The 18,715-nt window shown below is 48.8% G+C and overlaps 7 protein-coding genes across 7 annotated transcripts; 4 read left to right on the top strand and 3 right to left on the bottom strand.

Moving 5' to 3' along the window:
• Positions 1-1,939: 1,939 nt before the first annotated feature.
• PV08_06578 (uncharacterized protein) lies at positions 1,940-2,515 on the top strand (the record flags this gene model as incomplete). The annotated part of the gene is made up of 1 exon (XM_016380912.1): positions 1,940-2,515. One exon carries the CDS (start codon positions 1,940-1,942, stop codon positions 2,513-2,515), a length of 576 nt encoding a protein of 191 aa, XP_016236739.1.
• Positions 2,516-4,106: 1,591 nt separating this feature from the next.
• On the top strand, positions 4,107-5,354 carry PV08_06577 (uncharacterized protein; the record flags this gene model as incomplete). Its single annotated transcript, XM_016380911.1, has 1 exon — positions 4,107-5,354. The coding sequence occupies one exon, from the start codon at positions 4,107-4,109 to the stop codon at positions 5,352-5,354; it is 1,248 nt and encodes a 415-aa protein (XP_016236738.1).
• A 379-nt stretch (positions 5,355-5,733) lies between these two features.
• On the bottom strand, positions 5,734-7,284 carry PV08_06576 (uncharacterized protein; the record flags this gene model as incomplete). The annotated part of the gene is made up of 1 exon (XM_016380910.1): positions 5,734-7,284. The coding sequence occupies one exon, from the start codon at positions 7,282-7,284 to the stop codon at positions 5,734-5,736; it is 1,551 nt and encodes a 516-aa protein (XP_016236737.1).
• A 2,170-nt stretch (positions 7,285-9,454) lies between these two features.
• PV08_06575 (uncharacterized protein) lies at positions 9,455-10,654 on the top strand (the record flags this gene model as incomplete). Its single annotated transcript, XM_016380909.1, has 1 exon — positions 9,455-10,654. One exon carries the CDS (start codon positions 9,455-9,457, stop codon positions 10,652-10,654), a length of 1,200 nt encoding a protein of 399 aa, XP_016236736.1.
• Positions 10,655-12,461: 1,807 nt separating this feature from the next.
• Positions 12,462-14,043, top strand: PV08_06574 (uncharacterized protein; the record flags this gene model as incomplete). The annotated part of the gene is made up of 2 exons (XM_016380908.1): positions 12,462-13,077; positions 13,127-14,043. The coding sequence occupies 2 exons, from the start codon at positions 12,462-12,464 to the stop codon at positions 14,041-14,043; spliced, it is 1,533 nt and encodes a 510-aa protein (XP_016236735.1).
• A 326-nt stretch (positions 14,044-14,369) lies between these two features.
• On the bottom strand, positions 14,370-15,003 carry PV08_06573 (uncharacterized protein; the record flags this gene model as incomplete). The annotated part of the gene is made up of 3 exons (XM_016380907.1): positions 14,370-14,546; positions 14,712-14,777; positions 14,899-15,003. 3 exons carry the CDS (start codon positions 15,001-15,003, stop codon positions 14,370-14,372), a joined length of 348 nt encoding a protein of 115 aa, XP_016236734.1.
• Positions 15,004-15,593: 590 nt separating this feature from the next.
• PV08_06572 (uncharacterized protein) lies at positions 15,594-18,688 on the bottom strand (the record flags this gene model as incomplete). The annotated part of the gene is made up of 3 exons (XM_016380906.1): positions 15,594-17,977; positions 18,027-18,593; positions 18,652-18,688. The coding sequence occupies 3 exons, from the start codon at positions 18,686-18,688 to the stop codon at positions 15,594-15,596; spliced, it is 2,988 nt and encodes a 995-aa protein (XP_016236733.1).
• Positions 18,689-18,715: the final 27 nt, after the last annotated feature.

The raw sequence follows: 18,715 nt of genomic DNA, 5'->3' as shown, positions 1-18,715 counted from the left end.
AAGTACATAGAGTTTTCATCGATTTGCGTAATTAGTGTCAATAAACACTTTAAACGTTCCTGAATCGCTCCGCTCCTGCAGTGCAGAGTGCACGGCAGATGTTCACCGATTAATCGATCCATGAACATCTAGATTGAACTTTGACAGAGGATGGGGCTTGACGGCAAAAGTCTATTATCCTTTTTCCTCGATCTGAGGCAGGGAGAGTGGCTTGTCAAGGCAAAGCCCGTGATCGCGGATAAATTCTCGGCCCGATCTGCCCCACGTTTTCTCCGCGAGGCTGGCGATCTTCTTCTCCACGCTCTTGTTAGTATATCCGAAAATCAGTGTTTGCTCTCGGTGTACGGAGTAATCAATGGAGGAATTGAACTAGCTCTACACAGTGGCGTTCTATGAAAATTTTTACATTAACCCAGATATATGCGCATATATATATTCGTCTTCTGCTTTTGTGTTTGCCCCGCGTTCGAAGGGCTGGCCTCGAGGTTCTTCTAGAGAACAAATCAATTGTTGGATTCTTATAACTTATTGTGATGATGCTTCATTAGTTTGCAGAACTCTTGCGGATTCACAACCTTCACGGCGCACTTTCTTTCGCCAAAATGCCTTCCGGACTGATGTATAACTTAAACGCTTATGAACAAGGTTTGATTCATACACAGAAGCCTAAGGTGGACAGAAAAAGGTGAAGAATAGTCGTCCCGACGAAGCTAACATCAGTGGATAGGCAGAGGGATAGAGCCTAGAATGGTGCCCTCTCGGTTTTAGGTGCACCACAACTAAATATGAATGGATTTGGAAAAGATATTCGCGGGCCACCAAAATCTCCGCAAGACCACGAGTTCTGCAAGCGCTCGAGCGTGAGTGACTAACTACATCAATGAAGTACGAGGTCGTTGATTGATGATGGGTGTTGATTCATGGACGAGCCAGAATATGAATATACCGCTAGGTGCCGAAGAACACTCAAGATCATTGCGTGCAAGAACAGGGTGACACGGGTTGGTTCCTTTATTATTGACGGTTGATTCATCTATAGCGCAGCTGAATACGTCGGTACTGCCGAGGATGAAGTTGACCTCGAACTCGTAGTGGTGTCAGCACCTGCCGCGTATCAAAAACAGAATCGCATCTACAGACAGAGCCTGCCATCTGCAGCAAGCTTTTATTTGACTGGGTTGTCTGCCCTTGCTAGCTGTGTTCTTACCTCCCTCGGGGATGCCTCCGGTAATGGTGTAGCTTTGTGTGTGGGCGCTTATTCACAGACTAAGATGCCATGTATGACGTCGGCTTATAGGGTTGAGTGCATACATTCTGATGATTATGCGCAGTTGACGATGATCGCGATACTGCACAACGCCGTGTAAACTCGACATTAATACAATAACGAATATCATACTGAAGCTCCTTAGCCAGACATTCACACATATTCGCGAACTTGATAACATGGTGCAAGTATTTTGCTGCTCCTCTATGTAAGGAACTGTGCCCCCGATGTACTCTATATCACCACACACATATGACTGCTGCCTAGTTTGTCGAACGTGAGAGTTCACAGTCAGCAAATGAGAATGGACACCGGAATACATATCGGCTATAGTATTACGCCTGATGAAAGCTCTACAGCCTGGTCTGTGCAACCACGTGGCTATGAATTGTCATGGTCAAAAGTGGCTAAAGCTTACGACTGTGTATTTGAACTCCTATTTCGGCGTCCCTTACTCTAAATTTAGCAATTGGATCGACACGCCGCTCTCAATTCAGCTAGCATGATGCGGAGGCGAGTAAAAGGGCTAAATGACACCGCGTAACGACCAAAGTCAGATTCTTCATAAGTTGTCTCCTCGTTCCTCTTCCATCACATCGCTGCCGTACATTGTGTGTCCGAAGCAGGACGATTCCAGATTGAATCCACTTCCTCTACGAATCGAGTATCATCATGTCCGAGAGTATCAAGGCTGCCCCGGATGAGAAGTCTATCAGTCAAGGAGAGGCTCTAAACGAAGAACAGGAGGAGTTCAACAAGATCCGTGATTCTTTGAAAATTAATCCAATTGGAGTGGTATGCCTTGGTAAAGACGGAGTGTTCCGATCATTGACGGCAGATCACGATGTTATTGACGCTGTTGCCCTTGCCCCAAAACATATCAAGGCCCTGCTCGACAGAATGCCATTCAGCCAGGAAGCCGCAGATATATGGCGAGGTGTGGATGGCACTACAGTGCCCCGTGAGCAGTGGTACAACCCGAACAAGGATGATTTGCCGCCACCATTGAGTGAGGGGGAGAAGGAAGAGGCAACGATGCTGATGGAAGAGCTCAAGCAGAACGGAGTGCCGAGCCTCAGGCTCGAGTTGCTGCGGTCCAATTGTGGTATCGGATCACAAGATCATGCAGCCATAGGTAAAAGTCAAGCAGCATTACCGTACTCACTGCCAGGATCTAGGGAGATTTTAGCACAGGGTTCGGTAATACTTGTTTCCGACTCCGTTCTGACGATACCAAAAGGCTTCTGAATGGATGATGCCCTTCCATAAGAAAGGATTCCATCTGTGGAAATGTAATCATGGCCTTACGGCGCATCGAACTTGTTTTCCGAGTTGATGGAAATCTAGTCGATATCAGTTTGAAGGGAAGTTCAGCTTACCGGCTCTCACATGGAGTAGAAGACCTCGACTCTCATCTCCCAAGTCACGAATTCGGGACTAGCGCCTGGAGTTGTCAACTTGACAATTTTAAGATCTAAAAGTCTCTGTGGGCATGGCTTTTCAGTTTGACATAATCCATTTCGAATTCTCCAAGTGCCGGTTTTTCCTTAGTACACACTCATTGTTTGCAGCGCGGGGCAGGGATATTGCCTCAATCAGATGATAGCTGTATCCACTCACACACATCATCGAAGCAAATCTCTCTGGACATTCAGGACATGACCTTTCGATGTCGGTTGCAGCAAAGTACTCTTCTAGAGTAATGGTACGAGCTTGAATAAGCTCGTCCACAGCTCCAGCACCAGGCTTACTGGCCATACTTCTTATTGCAGAAAGGATAATATAAGCCAGCTCTTGCAGAATCAGGACAATCCGTGAAGTTCGACCATTCGCTAGAACCAGTTACATAAGGAACCGGTCAGATTTTGTTCCGCAATGCCTGCTCGGCGCGTATCTAGCCTGTGAAGAAGGGAGTGATTCGGTCGGATCGGTTCGCAGGACATCACCGATTTTCCCTGCTATACTAGGGGAGAATCTGAAAGAGGATACAGAGGACCTTAGCCATTGATTTAGAAGGCTTCTTGCACTACTATATAATGTATTCCTCATCCGGTTAAATGTCGATTGATCAGCGTTGAGAGATGTTCATTTGAATGATCTCTTTTGTTAGTGAAAGCACGTCCTCCCTTCGAACGTAACAAAGTCATACTAAGTAAAAGAACTAAAATACGGTTGGGGATCGGTAGTCTTCCATTAGGCAGGGTCTTTCGCTTGCACATGAAAATAACACAGGTCCAGGTCAAATTTCTGGTAAGGATTCTGCCTTACAGGACTTTTGATCATGTCGGCTCCGGTGGCACGGAAGGCTTCCCAATAGCCACTGCAATCGCCCACAATCCATCCCATTGGTAGCATCAGACTAACATACCGAGGGTGGAATACGTTCGATAGCTGCTTCCCGGGGACTGTGACAATCTACGAGGGGGATTCTAGGCTTGCTTATACCCCTATCAAACCGGTTGCTCGAGGCCGTCTTACGGCTGTGCTGTCGACATTCTTTTTGTCCGGTTGGCAGTTTCAACACTAAAGGCCCCGAACTTTGGCTTTTAAACTAGTAGAAATTTCGGCACCTAATTGGGTTCAAGTGCTCTAATTCTTGCCAATATTGTCCGAATAATCTCGTCTATATCTATCGGCCGATAGATAATTAACGCGGCCGAGAGATGTAAATACCAACTCTCTTTTAAACTCGTCTACGTATTAATTTTGCAGGTAATGATTCCAAGTAATGCATATATCTCCTGTATCCCGCTCTTCCCTTGTGGTCCATTGCAAAAGGTCCTTGTGATAAGCGCGGTTTTCAATAGTTACACCTTTGAAGCACGCACGCAATCACAAGATGGCCCAAAGTGCGGTCCAGAAGAACATAGTCATACTCGGTGGATCCTACGGCGGCATTTCGACAGCTCATTATCTCCTAAAGCATGTCCTTCCGCACCTGCCAGAACATGCCTCCTATCAACTCATTCTGGTCAGCACCTCAGATCAAGTGATGTGCCGACCTGCCTGTCCTCGAGCGATGATATCAGATGAACTATTGCCTCAGGAGAAGCTTTTTATCAGTATTCCGAAAGCGTTTGATCATTATCGCAAGATGAGCTTTCGCTTTGTCCAAGGCACGGCAGTTGGGCTTGACCATGCTACGCGGAACGTCACCATCAAACAACCAACAGGAGAGTCCGAAATTATTGATTTTCATGCACTTGTCATTGCAACTGGAGCTTCTACTCAATCGCCACTTCTCGGGCTCAATCAAGATGTCAACTTCCTGCGCACCAACTGGGCAACATTCCGCGAGGCATTAAAAGCTGCCAAAACAATCGTAATCGCAGGTGGAGGCCCGACGGGAATTGAAATAGCAGGTGAACTTGGGCAATATCTTAATGGGCAGGCTGGGTGGTTTCGCTCGACTCTGACACAGCCGAGAGTCGAGATAACGGTGGTGACGGCCGGCTCTTACATCTTGCCTGTACTTCGCACGACAATTGCCAAACAAGCCGAACATTATCTCGCAAAACTCGGAGTGACGGTGATTAAGAATTCACGCGTTAAGGCTATCGAGCCTGAGGAAGCAGGAACTACAGATATAGCTTCCAAGGCGACGATAACACTTGAAAATGGGAAAATGTTGAAAGCGGACCTGTTCATCCCAGCGATGGGCACTATCCCAAACACCGGTTTTGTGGACAGGTCTCTCTTGACTTCGGATGGCCGAGTCGACACCAATGCTTCAACACTACGTGTTGATAAAGCCGGCCCACGAATATATGCTATCGGCGATGTATTCTCAGGTGCGAGGCCAGCCGTCCATAATGTTCTTAGCGCTGTTCCTGTTCTCGCTACGAACATCGAACGAGATCTACTGTATGCTGATGGACATCAAAGAAGCATTATTGGCAAGGATAGAAACTTCAAAGAGGATAAACGTGAGACTCAATTGGTACCAATAGGCCAGAGTAAAGGCGTCGGGGCAGCGATGGGCTATCAACTACCCAGCTTCATGGTCTGGCTCATCAAAGGCCGCGACTATTGGTTATGGACCACAGGCAACCTCTGGAGCGGCAAGCAATGGGAGAAGAAGTCTTAAATAGCTAGTATCTTTGATCGTCACTCAGTATTTCAATGATTTCATCAAGGTATCCTTCATGGTTGAGACAAAGGGCCAAGTTCTTCGCGCCCCTTTTACTCACTATCTTCAAAGACACTGAACATGACGCGGCGACCACGGCTCTGGCTGCTTTAGGCAAGAGATCCGGGGAACGAAAGGGCGCTTATCCATCTAGACCAAGGCATGATCGACTGCTCGCGCTTCACCCAGTTTCCGGAAGGAAGGTGATGCCACCCTTGCCCATCCCGACTCGAGCCAGCCGTGTAAGTGATGACCCTCCACTTGTCGGTTACAGGTGCGAGATTCGGATCCTATCTGCCTTATTTATGTAACGATATACATATATATGTTGAATCGACTATTCTTCGACCTGTCTGCTCAAAACACCCCCTCCATCGCCGTTCAAATCCTCGACAAGCACTTGTTGAGCTTGGCCTCCTGCGCCAACGACAAACGTCACTGTAGTAGGATACTCTGGATTTTCCAGCACAGGTCTTAAGATGAAAACATCTCGATCCCAGTGCGTCAGTGGCAAGGTCCTTTCACCAATTTGCATCGAAAGGTTGCGATTATCCGTTCCACTAACACTTACGGCTCCCACATAGTCATTGAAGTATGTCCCAACGTATACATCTTCTCCTTCAAGTGGCGCTGAAGCATTGACTGGTGTGATAGCAAGGCCGGGATCCGATACTCCAAAGTTCTCGTTGAGTTCATCGTATTCATCGTCCCAAAAAGATACCCAGTCCCGGGACCCAGTCCGGTTTCCCTGGTACACCCAATCCAAAAAGGTGTACGTAATGCCATCTGGCACACCTGTCGGCCAGCAATTACTCAGCACCACTATTCCGATGCCGTCCGCAACATTCATCCTCACATATGACCGCGTGCCAGAAGTGAAGGCACCGGCATGACCGACGAAGATGCCAGAAGACGAATAATCGACATTCCAGCCTAATCCATAGAACGCTGATCGATTCGTGGCAGGATCGGGGCCTCGGTTGATTTGGGGTTGATGAGTGTACTGCAAAGGCTCAGAAGAGACAATCTGTTGCCCGTCCCGCGTCCCATTGCCGAGTTGAAGTCTGAGCCACTGGGCAAGATCAAGGACACTGGAAGTCACACCACCTGCTGGTGCTTGAGCATCCGGGTTGCGTTCAGGTGCCCGGATATATGGCTCGCTGAAGTTGGTTCCATTGCCAGCTCGAATATGAAGCGATGCCCTGTTGGATCGCTGAAGAAAGTCATCGTATTCCGAGCTCGTGGATGTCATGTTGCAAGATTCATAAAGACGAGATGTGGCTTCTTCCCAGGAGAGACCGGCGGCGGTGGCTGCGGCAACAGCACCCATGGTGATGCCATAGTTGCTGTACTGGTAATCAACTCTGAAGGATCCAGTAGGTTCCAGAAACTTCATTCTCGACAAAATCTCCTTTCGATTGTAACCGAACGGTTCAAGATCGTTGCCTGCATTTCCAAACAACCCACTACGATGACAAAAGAAATCCTCGACAGTAACTTCACCTGTGATCCAAGGGTCGGAGAGCTCGATGCTCGAGTCAAGCTCGTTTGCTTTCGACGTCCAGCTGAGATGTCCGTTACCAACAAGCTGCGCAACTATTGTCGAGCTTATTGGCTTCGACAAGGATGCCAATTGATACACTGTCTCGGCGGTTGCTGATTCGTTGCTTCCAACCTCCCGCACTCCAAAGGCGTTGGCGTAGAGGATAGAGTCATTGTAGACGACAGCAGCAGCGATACTGGGGACCTGGGTGTCATTGAGTACGGACTGAATAAAGCTATCAAGTCTGTCTACGGCCTGCTGCACGCTCTGTTGTGACACAGCTTCCACCAAGCAGAACGGCAGCAAAAGTCCTGTGAGTATTGAAGGGAGCGGTAAAACCAGCATGATGACGGCAGCAGATTTCTCTCAAGCAGCGTCGACCCTCTTCTGCAGCCTCAGCTGCATTTATCGAGTCCAGCAGCGCCCCGTGGAGACCCGGAGAGGGGTGGTGACCTCGTATTTCGCGAGCCGCTACCAATAACAGGGGGCACTAAAGTCAAAAACTCGGAGCGTCATCAACGACTATTGTCAGTAGGTGGTCAATGCAGACTGGAAATCGAACTCATTCAAGCCGAGGGCCAAGATCTGCTCTAAGCGGCTGTGGAACATTTCAAAACCAAAAAAAAGTCTATGCTTCACTGTCTGACAACCATTGGCTACAACTTTGTATTCTTAGTTGCTGTGACATACACTTTCGCCTGTAGTAGTTCCGAACTTGCCCTCCCCTTACGAAACACGTTGAGATTTCTTACTAACCAACACGCCAAGGAAAATGCGGTCGCGTCTAGCCAAATAAGGCGTATGATTACGCTAATGTTCTAGCCAATAATCAGTAGTCGGTGCTTATATAACAAGGTTCTCAAAGGTTGGCCAAGTCAGTTGAATCGGCAGGACAATGTCAACCTGTTCTGCACCACTCTACGTAATGAATCTGAAGTCGGTGGCAGCGATACCCTCTGGCTGCATCTTAACTGCTGCGGAGGTGGACATTCTCTCTCCCGTCATCATGTTTTGTTTGGCAGCAAGGCTCTCCTCCCCATTCAGTCGAAGGTCTCGGGAGGAACCAGCTACCGAGAGGCAGACAGGAACATTTGGCTTGTTCTTGCGGTCGAGGGAACCCCTTTTTGATGAATAGTATAGTCTGCAGATTACTTCTATTACATTATCTTATAAGCCATCCTCTCAATTCTGTTTTGAACCTAAGCAAAGCCATCTAGACCTTGAAGCTCTGGGAAAACCTCCGCGGTGCGTGTAGGGAAGGACTGTATATAGTCCCCCCCACGCAACCTTGCATTTTTTACATATTTCCACACCGCCGAAATGATAGAGATTCTCGGCTCTGTAGGTCTGGCGGAAGTTGCAGTCGTTGCAAGTTGCTCCATCGGTGTCCTCGAGAAACTGTTTTAGTTCGTAATACATCAAGTCTTCGTGGGAATTAGTGACGAGACTCTGATAGCGCTGGACATCTAGGGAGTCCTTGCTCATTCTTTCCTCCTTTGTATCAACACGGTTCCAAAGCTTTACATGGCGGCGGGCTTCGTCGATAACCTCTGCCGTTTCAGGAGTGCCCATAGTCAAATTTTCTTCGACAAAACAATACCGCCGCATCACAATGTGAATAGGGCCTCCGATATTTCGTAAGAAATTAACAACGTGTCAAAGTTCTGACTTCATTGCCCAGCAGGTATCCAGAGCCCATAGGGTCTCGCGGGCCTGGTGGAGTGCGTGAATTCGCAATTCTACTGGTACGGAGGCGAAGGTGCTGTTCGTCACACCCTCAGAACGGTGCTTGAAGAAAGCGACAGCGTCCTACAGCGTGTCTGCAAGCTCGGTCAGAATTTCAAATTGTTCGTTCGAAAAGTAGACATCATCTAGGTCGTTGCGTGCCACTGCAGCCGCAATAGTAAACCGGGCGAGTGCGTTTCCGTCCCGCATGCGAAACCACTGCCTTGGTGACCGGGCTAGAGCGTTGACATATCGCCGAAAGAGCTCCCCTCAGACGAGATTCGGTCCGAGTTTACTTCCAAGCAGGATATCATCATTCAGACCACCGTTTCGCGGCAGTATCTCAATGTGTGCATCGAGGAAACTATGCGTTCAACAACAATGTGGTTCACCTTTTCGCGTTATGGGTCCCTTGGGGTGTCACAACAGGAAAACAGGGCGTGGTAACGACTTGTCATGTCATGAGTATTGTGTTGTAAAGATGCAGTCGGAAGACGCAAGAAGAGATCTATGTAACTTATGCTATCCCAGATCGGGAAGATGCGCCTTGGCGCAACCAGAGGAATGCCTCGCAAAACAGGAAAGTGCCCTGAGGGCGCAATAGCGTAGTACCATATATACTCAAAGTATATTTTGCAGGTCCTCACAAATTCTCACAACAAACAACTTTGACACAAAGCCTCTTGATTCTCTCTTTCTTCTCTTGATACTTCCTGCATTCCATCCAACTTTCTGATTTTACATCTTCACACTGAAGTGATACACCTATACGAATTGTCAACATACCATAATGGCTCGCCGTCGGTTTATTGCGTCGTCCTCAGACTACGAACCTCCTATGACCACCGAGTTCGAAGAGGACCTTACTGCGAACCTGCGTCTTCTCAGTCTTCTGGAGAATCCATCCTCATCACCTTCTGCCCAGAGCCTACCTGAACCTCAGCAAAAGCAGATCGAACTTGCACGAATGCTTAGTATCAAATCAGTCATTTCCACTACATCGTCATTCGCGGAGGAACAATCAAAGGCTAATGAGAGCTCTGTTCGCACATTCAGAAAGATTGGTGCAGGAGCTTGTGGGATAGTGTTTACTGTTGATGGACAATCATTATCATACAAGATCGGAAAAACACTAGATGATGATGATGCTCTATTCAATGATTACACTATGCATCAAACCATCAAGAGAGCTGTTCGTCAGTTCTCTACTGAGATCGAGATTCCGGATGTTTATGGGATCATTGAGCGTGATGACACAAAATGGTGGAATGAGCATCATGACTTGTATACAACTGCAAGAGACGTTGTCAATCTTCCTGCACCAGTTGTGATAACAGAAAGAATTCTGCCGCTCCCAGCTCCAACACGGACTCAACTTATCAATCATTTCTGCAGAGAGAACCTTCAGCAAAGCGCAAAAGCGGATTCAGCAAATAAGGATTGTCTAGTACGACCTTATTTAGGATCAATGAAAGGACGAAAGACCGCGTTCTTTTCCTTGAGAAACTTCAAGCTGCATCTCAATCAGATGATTGATATTGGACTTGACTATGAAATGCTTGCAGTATCAATGGGCGAGGTACTAGCCATCATGCATTGGAGAGCCCAGACAGATGCCAGAGACATTGAACTTGTTCTTGGAAGCTCTACAACAAATACAAATCAGGAAGAAAATGACGGCCCTTCAAGTGAGAACTTTGTCCGCCGAGAGACCCGACTCTTTATTCTCGACTTTAACCAAGTACGAAAGATAAGCATGGACGACACTGGAGTTGCGGACGCAGTCGACGCCTTCTTTCTCAATGATCCATATTACCCCCGTCCCTGCGAGAGCTCAAGAGTTCAACAAGAGCTGTGGAATTCGTTTGTTCGGAGCTATCTCAATACTGCAGATACTATCTTGGGAGGTCACCAAGTCCTCCAACGTAAGTTCATCGCAGAAGTAATTTCGCGGACCACGGAGAAGAGAAGGGTGGAGGCAAAGGAGTGAGAAGAGTGGTCATCGATATACACTTGCATGAGATGAGATAGATACAGCTGAGAGGTTATTCTTTGTCTCAACCTGAGAGAGAGTCAGCACCTACAGCCTCGAGCACACCCCGAACTGGGAGGAGAACGACGATAGATTGTCAACTTTCCACTTAGGCCACGGCACTGATGGAGGCTAATCAGTACTCGGCGCCGACTTATCGATGCATGTTTGATTACTTCTTAGAGATACTATTAGTATCTGCATCACGGAGTGTCACAGCAAAAAGGGGTCGTGCGATACAAAATGACATAGCCGATGTAATAGACAAGTCCTGCTCGGTCACCAGCCGAGATTGTTAGCGTCTATCCCCTTGAGTCTCTCTGACAAATTCAATGTGGGAGGTGCCACGTAAGCATGATGAGTAGCGGCTGTCCACAGCAAGTCATATGTTGGCATCGAGTCCGGAAATGCGAGCTGCGATATTGGCCCGAGATATAATGTGAATTCGCTAAGGGCAGAGTGTTGGTCACGTGTGGTCACATGTAACCAAGTCACGTGGAGTGGTCTTGGCAACACAGCAAACACTGCCTTTGTAGCACCTGCCTATTTTATAGGACCTCGCTCCTTCATAGTTGATGCGATCAATGAAGTGATTCAACAACAGGTAGCACGCTCCTTCTACACAGAGAAGAAGACGAATATCGATCCTTCTCTTGTAAAAGAGTCAGCGCACGAGGGCTCCATGGGGATGCCGCTAGGCAGCGCGTCACGACTCAGATAATGAGTCGCCATGGGTGTCACTGTCTCTGTCCATTTTCGAACAAACAACAGATGCGTCCACGCTTCTGGTTTTGGAAAAAGCTGTTGAGAACGTCAGCTGAGGCTTGTAGCCGGCAGAATATTACTCCGTACGGAGTAATGCAAATTTACTGCTGCTCGGGAATTCAGAGCTCGCAGTAGCGATCTGTGTCGTGCTGTTCCTGGCCGTTAGTAAGGCTTTGAAGTCCTCTTGCATCCGAACTAAGTCGATTAATGTGGCCTATGAGGCTATGAATCGTCAAAGGAAGCCGATCGAGCAAAGTGTTTCCATAGAAATCTCACTTTCGAAGAGCATTTGCGACCAGAGTTATGAGACAGATTGAACTTTCTCACTTTCTTGCGACTTCTCTAATTCCTAAATGACCATTACCACTTGAGAAAGGAGAATAAACTTCTCTTATTCTTCTGAACGACTGTCTCTTAGTCCATAACCCTCCTTTCCAGTCAACTCCCCGCTCATTGAAACCATCGGGGACTTCCGGGGCGCGGGCACAAGGGAATGATGCTGCATAACCTTATTCGGCTTTTATGCTTTTGGTAGGTAGCTTTGGATGCAACGGATTTTGACGGCAATGATGCAACAAACATTTCCCCCCTAGCTGATGAAGTAGCCTTCCAGACTTTGAGAGAGGTTTGGACAAGAGTTCAGAGGTAACTACCGATCGGCTATTGGTATAAGCTAAAGCCCACCAACGCGTGTCCACGTCATTTCAGTGACCGAGTATCCGATCGGGCCGTGTTTCACCACGCCACCATCACTTTACTGTGCATTGTGTGTCAAACAAGCTTCCTAAGCTTATGTCGTAGAGCATTGTCTTCAGGCTCCACAGTCAACATACAAGTACCGGGTGTGGGTTATTGCGTACTTCGGGGTCTCTGGCGGAGGCAGTCTGAGGGCGGGGACTGTTCGAGGGGTCTCACCAAGCTCTAGGTATATATGTCGCCTTACCCAGACCCTTCAAGTGAATGTCTCCCCTGACTCAATTTTCCCCACGAAGAAATCAGAATGCCTTCCATCAGACTTGAAGGGCACGCTCTGGGACTGCTCGTTAGCTGCGTAGGGGCCGTGGCATTCTTGCTACAGGGCTATGATCAGGCTGTCGTCAACGGTCTTCTGACCTTGCCTACGTGGGAAATGCGGTTTCCTTCCATCAACACGAGTGCGGACAAGAGCCAGAGTCGATCGGTATTGCAAGGCACGATAGTTGCTCTCTACGAAGTCGGCTGCTCTGTCGGAGCCCTCTCCTGCTGTTTTCTGGGCGACTTCTTAGGCAGACGCAAGACGATTTTTCTCGCAGCGTGCATTATCATCATCGGTGTCATAATCCAAGCCACACCATTCAGTCTCGGCCAACTCATCCCTGCGAGGATCATCACCGGGCTGGGAGTTGGTGCTTTCACCGCGACAGTCCCCATGTGGGTTACGGAGTGTTCCAAAGCACACAACCGTGGCAGGCTGGTAATGATGGAAGGTTGTTTTGCAATTGGTGGTGTTTGCTTCGCAACATGGCTCGACTTTGGCTTTTACTTTGTCAAAAACAACTCTGTCAATTGGAGGTTTCCCATTGCATTCCAATTAGTGTTTGCGCTGATTGTACTCTCGTTGATTTTTTATTTGCCAGGTATGACAGACCGAACCATTTCTTGTTAGCGCCTGGCTCACTCTCGCAGAATCGCCCCGTTGGCTGATCAAGCAAGACGATTATGAAGGTGCCATGGACTCACTTTCGCGCCTGGAAGGCTTGCCCAGAGACTCAAGATTGATCGCCCACGAGATTAGTACGATCAAAGCATCAATTGATGCAGAGCATGTGGGAACCTCGGGGAACCCGTTTGCAACAACGAGAAACCGGCATCTGCATCGAACTCTCCTGGCAATGGCCGTCAATATGCTGGCCCAAATGACTGGTGTCAACATTGTCACATTTTACTCGAACACCATCTTCCAGAACATCCTCGGGTACTCGCCAGTTCTGTCGCGCGTCATATCAGGCTGCCTGCAAATCTGGCAGTTCTTGTGCGCCACACTCGCAATGTTCCTGGTCGATCGGATCGGCCGACGCAAGTTGCTCTTGATTGGCTCCTTTGGAATGATTATATCCCAGTCCGGCCTTGCAGCGCTCACAAAGTATGCACCCGGGGATAAGCGCGTCGCTGGAGCCACTTTGCTCTTCGATTTCATGTCTCTCTTCTTCTTTCCCATTGGCCTGTTTCTGATCCCTTTCATGTACGCCGCAGAGATCTCTCCCCTCCGCATCCGCGCAAAAGTCACTGCAATGTCAGCGTCAACGAATTGGATCTTCAATTTCCTCTTGGCCGAGGTCACTCCGCTTGGGTTTGACAATCTCGGATGGAAATATTACCTCGTCTACGTCTGCACAAGCTCCCTGGCGTTTGCAGTGTTTTTCCTCTTCTGTCCAGAGACCAAAGAGCGACCACTTGAAGATATCGATGAGATTTTCTTGAGATCGAGCAATATCTTTGAGCCTGTGAAGATTGCAAAGACATTGCCGGTTGGCGCAGGCGCGGAGCTAGATATAGAGAACGAGAAGGCCGAGCAAGAGGAAGTGGTCGTGCAAGTGTCATAAGCTGGGTTTTTGTAAGATCTTTATTGAACATTGCTAACAGTCTTTGTTCGCATAACAATCCTTTCTACTAGGTTACTCCTTTGGCGATTTAATGTACCAACCTTTGTTCCCTCCTTCGTGCGGGATTTAGCAAAGCAACACCCTTACAGCATCCTGCTCATCGCCTTTCTCGCTTGGCTCTCGCTCAAGATCCACGTAGTTCCACTAGCTTTTAGAATGTACGTAGTAACTGCCGAGCTCAGGAAACACAGATTTTGTAATAAGTATCCTTTGATACAAACACAGGTCCACACGTAGGTGCTCACAATGATACAAACAACAACCCCCTACCAATCTTGCTCGTCTAATAACCTCTCTAGCTCACGCACAGGCTCTATTGACGGTGGATTGGGAACTTTGGCTCTCCATGTTTCACGCCCGTCCTTGTAAACAACCAGGGTTGGCCACCAGACCACTTCCGCCTCACGCTGAATTGTACTACCCGGCTCGATAAGTCCATTTACCTGGTGGGTGAGCGTTGTTAGCCCCTATACCTGGGTTCAGAATGGACAGCGGCAGATATGCCATGTGACAAGAGAGGGCCTGTGTAGTCCTGGGTAGACACACCATCGCTCTGTGCTAATGGTCTCTAGAGAAGAAAACGATTCGTTCGAAAAGGGTACACTAACCTTAAAAAACCGGATGGTCTTGTTCGAGTCTTTATTGGCGATTGCGTCGTAGAGCGGTGCAATGACCTGAAACATGTCAGCGAGACCATGTAAAAAGATCTCCGTAGGAGAAAATTGTAATCGGATTTGGGACATTGCAGTCTTGTACTGATGGTTCATGACCGAATGGCGTGGTGCAGATTCATACCTTGCAGGGTGGACACTGCGTCGAATAGAAATCGATCACAACCACGCCAGGTTTGGTAAGTTCTTCGCGATATAGTTCGGGTGTGGTAAGTTCTGCGATTGCCATTTCTCAATGTATGTGTGTGTATAGTTCCTGAATGTGTGATTTTCGGTCTTGGAGGTATGTATACGGATCAAGGCGTGTAAGCGCTATGCAGATTGTGTCTATATATTGGAGTGAGCTAACTTAGGGCTGGTCTTTATTTATGTGGCCAGGGTTCAGGACGCATCTTGATATTTGAAAGAGAACGAAAAGCGGCAGATCCTTTCTTGCCAGCTTGAGGAGCGAAATTATCGATCGGTCTATCCAACCGGCCCAAGCAACAACTCCGGCACGGTATCCCCAATTCGTACTACCCAGAAACCAAAGAAAAGTCCCATTCCACTTGCCAAGGTGAATTTTTGTGGGTCGAGTATAAGGTGCAAGAGTATTCCACTATGGCGTGCTGTTATCAATGTAAGAATACTTTCCGAAAGCCTTGCGTAAGTGGGGTTTTTCCATTAGAACAGGGCAATCAGTTCAAGCGGAAGGAGTCACGATACCATCTGGAGAGGGAACAGGATACCCAAGTCTATGCAGCTCAGTGGCTCGAGTTCGGCAGTAAAGTACAAGAAAGCTCAGGCCCGCGCAACAAGGTTAACAACTATGGTGGCTACTCAAGCACAATCCAGCGAGCCGTATTCTTCAATGACGCTCTTCGGCTGGCTATACTCACCAACGGGGTGGTACTGTATATTGTCATACCCATAAGACTTTGGTCCACCAACCTCAAGACCTCGAGGTGTCTCAGTCCATCGCGGAGAGCAAGCAATGGCCAGAACAATGACATGACACCCGTACCGATACTCAGGAACACCGACAGCGCGTCCACTCTGCTTGTCGATTACAGTGATCAAATCAGGCACACTGGCAAGAACCTCTGTGCTTCCATCTGCGCCGGCATGTTCGGCATAGATGTTCTCATTGATGAAAGGAATGCGCAGCGTTCCGTCGGTGTAGCCTTGCGAGGTGTACCCAGTTTCAGCTTCTATAAGCCCCCCACCAGTGATGTGTAACACCCCTACAGAAAGACCTTTGTGCAATGTGCGTTCAATCGAGGTGATTTTGCCACGATACAGGATTTTGGCGCTTCTTGGACCTCCGACTTCTTCGACAATCCTCTCTGCGACAAGAGAGATCGTGTTGCTTGAGTCAGCACGCGCCATGGCTCTCCCGATTCGCCATGCTAATGAAACAGTGTTGAGGACAGCGTATTTTTGGACAATCTCGCCTGTCGTCGGCCGTCCTGCTAGTCCTACCAGCGAGCCAAGCTCCGTGATTGCACCGCGCAGCGGCTTGTCAACGTCTTCGTCACGCGGCGCTCGCGTCATCAGCATAGTGCGGCCGGTGCCAGAGTCAATCGCGCATGGCACAAATTCGCCTGGTCGATGCACGGTCAATGTGATCTGCCAGCACATTGGATTGGCACGACCCATCAAGTCTGCGTCCACAACAGGCCGATCAAAGAAGCGCGAGGATCCCCAGAGACAAGGCTCTAGGCCGTTGGATCCGCCGATCTCGAGTCCCATGACAGCATCAAAAGCATCCTGGTGTAGGTACGACATGAGTTCTCTGATTGCTAGGACAGTCTCGTGGGCTTGCAGACGCTCTGATATTGCTGCGGGCGATCCCATACGGCCTCCCCAATAGACTGTTGACGTTTTGGAAAGGGAACATGAATCGATTACGCGGATTGTATGTCCTAATGAGAGCATGGCTTGTAGTTGGATTTTGCCAGCGTAAGGAGGACCACCGCCGCCGCAACCAAGCAGGTAACATCCATCCGCGATGTAATCCAGGTCCACTGAGGTAAGATGCCATTCAAGGACGCCGGTGATAGTGTTGCGAATTATGGTGGGTCGGTAGCTATCGTGATCGATGCGTTTGAGTTCTGCCACACTGGCTACTTCACTTGGTGGTTGCAACTCTGCAGCCTCGCCAATACTGTTATCGCCATCGTCCTGCAATTCTGGCCGAGGGTGGTTGGTCTCAAGATCAACTTCACCAATTGCCTTGATGACGACACGGCTCTGGTTGCTCAAGTATGGTATCGGCATTACCTCAATTTCGGCGATGTATACACTGTCTTCGATCGCACCCAATGATACAGCTTTGCGGATCGCCCGATTTTTTGCTTCCGTCACTATTTGATCGTGAGTTTGTCTCGACGTATCTCGAATTTCGTCGATCTGCGCACCAACTTTGGAGCATGCGGCACCGACCGCGTTGGCCACATCGTGATAAGGAGGTATCGTTACACTTGAGGCTCCTGCCAAGTCAGTGGGTGCTAGTATCGATCCCCCTCCAACAAGGAACACTGGGAGCGGAGCTGGAGAAGTCTTGACCGTGTCTACTGCTTCCTCGAGAAGCCTCCTTATTCGAAGTCGCGCCTGGGTGACGAGATTGAGATCGAGATGCGATACAAGGTTTTGTGATCCTACTCTTGCATTGCCAGCGGCAACTACAATGTCAGTCGCCGTAGTAATGTCACCACCAAATACCAGAGCTTTTGTCAGGATATCTTTGCCGACAGATTTCGGTCCGACTCGAACGCTGTCACCAGATGATGCGCTGACGATAGAGCCTCCTCCCAAGCCAATTGAAAATAGGTGTGGTAAAGAGTAATTGACCTTCACTTCAGCAACGGAAGAGTATGCCGATGCCTGCCTGGGAAGGCCAGATGGCAGCAAGACGCCCACATCGGTCGTCGTACCACCAATATCGACGACAATTGCTGAGATCCGGCTGCTTCCAGTAAGAGTATGACCGGATAAATGTGCAGCTCCTCGCATGGAATTGGTGACTCCGGAAGAAAACGTGCGTATAGGAGTTCGCGCGGCTCCTGCTGCGTCAAGCAGAGTTCCATCATTCTGTGTCAGGTATAGGGGACACCTTGACATGCCCAACCGGCCCATGGCCGATTCAAAACTTCGAACAGTTCTTCTAGCATATCGTAAAATGGCCGCGTTAAGGATTGCTGCATTCTCTCGCTCAAGAAACCCTGGTCCTGGTCAGACGGAGGATCATGAATCTACGGTGTGCGTACGTACCGATGTTTGCAACCTCATGTGAGCAGACCACATCAATGCCCGGAATTTCACGGAGGATGATCTCTTTGACTTTTTCCTCTTGTCGGAACTGAGTGTCGATAGGTGAATAAACTCCTGCCACAACCACTGCTCTTGCTTTTCGGGTACGAATATCAGAGCATGCCCGCACAACCTCGTTTACATCGATAGAGGCCTCTTCCGTGCCGTCGATATTCAAACCTCCACCCACGTAACCCACGTAGCTCTCGATAATCGCAGCTAGGTCCCTAGGCCATTCCGAGAACGGCTTAACGTCACGCAAGAAGCTCCTAGATAGGCGCAAAACCGCGACGCGGCTCAGATGGCGACTCTCCCTTTGGATCACGGCATTGAGAAAAGCTGTGGTTCCAATGGTAATGGAAGCGATTTGATCAGGTGGGACACCAGAGATTTCCAAAACTGCACGGATGGCTGACTCGACGCCTGAAGTGGTGTCGGGGGTGGTGGGAGTTTTGTGAGTAGCGAGCACGCCACGGTTCTGTTCGGCATGGCGTTTCGGGTCGAGAACCACGGCGTCAGTATTCGTACCTTGAATGCATCTGCGTCAGCTGTGAACTTATGGGTGCAGGTCGTATGGCAACCTCACCTCCGACATCAACTCCAACTCTCATTTTGCGCGCCATGAATGCTATCGCTTTGGAGTTTCCGCG

Source organism: Exophiala spinifera (assembly GCF_000836115.1).
Source record: "Exophiala spinifera strain CBS 89968 unplaced genomic scaffold supercont1.4, whole genome shotgun sequence".
NCBI lineage: Eukaryota > Fungi > Ascomycota > Eurotiomycetes > Chaetothyriales > Herpotrichiellaceae > Exophiala > Exophiala spinifera.
Note: the sequence above shows the minus strand (reverse complement) of the source record. Positions and strands in the feature narration are given on the sequence as shown.